This window comes from Colletes latitarsis, chromosome 10 (assembly GCF_051014445.1).
Source record: "Colletes latitarsis isolate SP2378_abdomen chromosome 10, iyColLati1, whole genome shotgun sequence".
Taxonomy (NCBI): Eukaryota; Metazoa; Arthropoda; class Insecta; order Hymenoptera; family Colletidae; genus Colletes; species Colletes latitarsis.
The window spans coordinates 9,996,389-10,000,000 of NC_135143.1; the positions used below are offsets into that span (position 1 = coordinate 9,996,389).

The 3,612-nt window shown below is 38.3% G+C and overlaps 1 protein-coding gene across 1 annotated transcript in view; it reads right to left on the minus strand.

Moving 5' to 3' along the window:
* Positions 1–1,833: 1,833 nt before the first annotated feature.
* Znt77c (Zinc transporter 77C) overlaps positions 1,834–3,612 on the minus strand; it is a 4,924-nt gene continuing 3,145 nt past the window's right edge. Inside the window, exons 4-8 of the mRNA XM_076775634.1 lie at positions 3,337–3,612; positions 2,884–3,128; positions 2,606–2,784; positions 2,429–2,515; positions 1,834–2,223 (exon numbers count right to left, since the gene is read on the minus strand). The exon at positions 3,337–3,612 is cut by the window's right edge and continues 23 nt beyond it. Coding sequence (XP_076631749.1) covers positions 1,834–2,223; positions 2,429–2,515; positions 2,606–2,784; positions 2,884–3,128; positions 3,337–3,612 — 1,177 coding nt within the window. The remainder of the gene's footprint in view (positions 2,224–2,428; positions 2,516–2,605; positions 2,785–2,883; positions 3,129–3,336) is intronic.

Below are 3,612 nucleotides of genomic sequence, written 5' to 3' on the forward strand. Positions count from 1 at the left end.
TGGAATTCCTCATTCAAGAGGCGCGACGCTCGTATGCAACGCTCGCGACCGATCTACGCGCACTTTCAAACTGAAACGAACGGCTTACGGCAGCGAATTCACGAGCAGAGGCCCCACCCCGGCGATTCTTCGTTCTGACTACAAGTTATCGGCGACGACGTCATCTTAACGTCGTTCTCCTTGATTTGCTCCACGCTCGAACGTAACCGTGAAACTTTCGACGTATATTGGTAACACAGTGAATCAGATTCAATTTCGAACGGTGCGGAATTTTTACTTTATCGTGATGTAATTTCGTGATAAAATATTTCAATATTCAGTTGTAACACAGTTGTAACAATCAAGTGCCTATTTCTCGGATAGAATGTGTGAATGAGTGGTTTTCGTTTACTTATCTTACTAATATTCCTTTACTTTTATATAAATGTAAAATGGTCTGCACCTTCCACAGTTGTAACAATCAAGTGCCTATTTCTTGGATAGAATGTGTGAACGAGTGGTTTTCGTGTGTTCAACTCTTATTCTGAAGGAGCTACTTCTTGGTATTTTTGGTCCCGTTTAATTAATAAAATAGTTTTGTTACCGAAAGCTTCGTTCTGTGAGTTGAGTTGCCTCCGGGAGTTTTTGTATTTTTTGCAAACAAACAGTAGATGTTCGAGAGTTGAAAGGTAGTGGCACTCGTCGCAATAAAGAGGAGTGTTTTTCAAGTACTCGTGAGTAATCTTTATGTGGCCAATTTGGATCTTATTTAAAATAGTTTGGTTCCTTTTGTGTAAATATTTAAAGTATCTAGGTAACAATGTCTAATTTTAATGTAAAGCTAACGTTTTAATGTAAATATTTGTTTCACGACCTTCTTTCGCGTTTACACACAAACTTTTCATTAGCTTCGAGGATGCGTTATATCTTTGCTACCTATTATATTCGCTAGTGTACTCAAACAGGTGTGTTTTGTCCCTACGCGTTAGAGAAACTTTACAGCTCACGCATATACGCGTAAGAACCCCATCTTTAGCCTTTGAGTACACTAGCGAACGAATCATCCTATAGCAAGCGGCTGGATATAGCGATTCTCGTAAAACAGCAGTTCATCGGTCCTTCAAGCTTGTAAAAATCGGCGTTGCAAGGACATAGGAACTGCCAATGTATTTTTCCTTGATTTTTGTAAGCTCGAAGACAAGATTAATCAAGAAAAAATACGTTGGCTATTCTATTACTATAATAGTAGCAGGTTGTTGAATTTACATTGTCCTATATCTAAAGGTCGACGTAACTATGACTTTTAAATTAGCATTATCTAGCTGTGAATGAGCTGAGGTCGTTGGTACTCGATGATCGAAAGTAGGCTAATACGTTTGCGTTTACCTGTAACGTGAGTAATCGTGAGTAATATTGTAGAACTTTTTATCTAGAATAGGATAAGATACAATCGTGTCCAAATTAAATACTCGACGAATTTTCATATTCGTACTGCTCTTACACTTATTTTCGAACGTGAAACTTAAATCTATTTCCTCGAATAACTTCGAAACAGTTGATTATATAAAAAATAAATTATATGCTTTTTTTTACTCTCCGTTGAAGAATGTTGTAAGTTGTCATTTTGTTTCTACCAGAATGTCACATGTCTTTAAACGAAATATAGAAAAGGATATTTGGTCATTGATATAAAGATTTATACTATGTTATATCAGGATTGCAGGTACAAGTCTAGGTACTTGGGGTACTATTCGGGTATCAAAAATTCTAGTTGATTAGTTCCTCTTCGTTAAAAATACAATAAATCTTTGAGCAGTCGTTGGTGTATTGTTTCTTTACAAAGCAGCACCAATGTTAAGATGCGATGTCGCGATCCAAGTCACTCTGGCTTGTGGTGCTTTTTTGATCATTAACTTCTACGTTTACTGCATAGGAGACACTATTCACAGCGTTATCTTCGTCAGTTTGTACTTGTCCATCGTTTGACTGACACGCAGGTTGTCTATCGTCGTCCGTCGAATTATCGTCTTTATCGCGAACAGTAGATTTTTGTGGGTCCACCACAGATGTGGCCGGAAAAATCTCTGTTCCCTCGAGCTTTTTGCTTATAGATTGCATTTGCTGCACGGATACGCCCGAACACGAATCCTCCAGAAACTTTTCTTTGGAGCAACATTGCGAGGAACTGCAGTGCTCGCCATGGCAGCGAATCAAACAGCCAGTCTTCTCCATATTCGGTTTCATCTGTTGAGATAAAAAATGCAACAGAATTAGAAAACGCAAGAAAGATTCCTTCCACGTTTTTTATACTAGGCGACTTACGATTAAACACACTACCGATCAAAAGTTTGAAATCATATATTATATTTTATTTCGATATTATTTCTACCCCGATTTTATGCCTGTTTCGATTAAAATGTGGATACGGTTAATAGAAAGTTTCGTGTACCTTGTGGAACTCAGGTTGTATAGTCACTTGGGTTATGCCCATTTCTATGAAAAATTCTGTAACTTGATTGGTAATGCTGGCATAAACCTGTAACACAAAATGTTCGTAATTTATTAGTATTTTCACTATCGTTCCCGGACTTACTATTCATAAAATTAATTTTAAAAAACAGCTCACCGTCGGATCCAAGAATATGATGTGTACTGTGGATATTATCTTTTGGCCCGTCAGTTGCCACACATGCAAGTCATGAACGTTTACGATGCCTGGAAACGCTTCCAGCAGTTCCCTTTTAAGGGAGTCGATATTTATATGATTCGGGATCGTTTGAAGAAGTATTAGTCCGGATTCTTTCACTGGTAAAAGGATTTCCAGAGACGTCATTAAGAATTCAACGATTATGTTTGCGTGTGTCATTGCTTTTCCGATTTACGAATTTGCGTGTTAGTACTTACTATACGGATAACTAAGAACGAATAGGGAAATAGAGGAGATAAAGGCAAACAGGGGATCGATGTATTTGGCTACGTTGGAGTCAGTGAAATACACTAAAGTAGACACTAACATCACAAAGACGCAGCCAAGCACATCGCGGCATGTTTCTCGAAAACCTTGGCTCTTTGGTATACCCAGTGGACTTCGTCTGGTTTGCGTCGATAGCTGTCGTTCCCCTTTCGTCATCTGCTGGGAATCGACATTTCTGAAAATAGATAATGCGTATCTTACAATTCGTTGTCGGTTGAAAGATATCCAAGAGAACGTACCTTATTGGTATAATTTAATTTTATTAAATAATATATTTACAGGTGTTACAAGTAGTTATTTTGTTAGCTTGGTTGGGTTTGTTTAACTGTCTTTCGTCCTATATTTTTTCAATCACGTTAATTCTGGTTTGGGTGATAGTTTACCTTCGTAATATAACGTCTCCATTCATTGTAACGTGCAGCACGATGCCCTGATTGAAAGTGTACCCTCCTATCAATATGTAACAAAATGCATTGAGGAGGATCCCAGATGCACCAATAGCTAAAACAGGCATGGGATGATGCATTTCGTCCAAGTGATCTATGTGCACCAGAGTTTGCAATGCCTCCACCAACAATGAAAAACAGAACGACGCGAGAAAAACGCAGCAGACGAGCATGGTCAAAATATCTATCCTCGCCCATCCAAAAGTGTTTTTC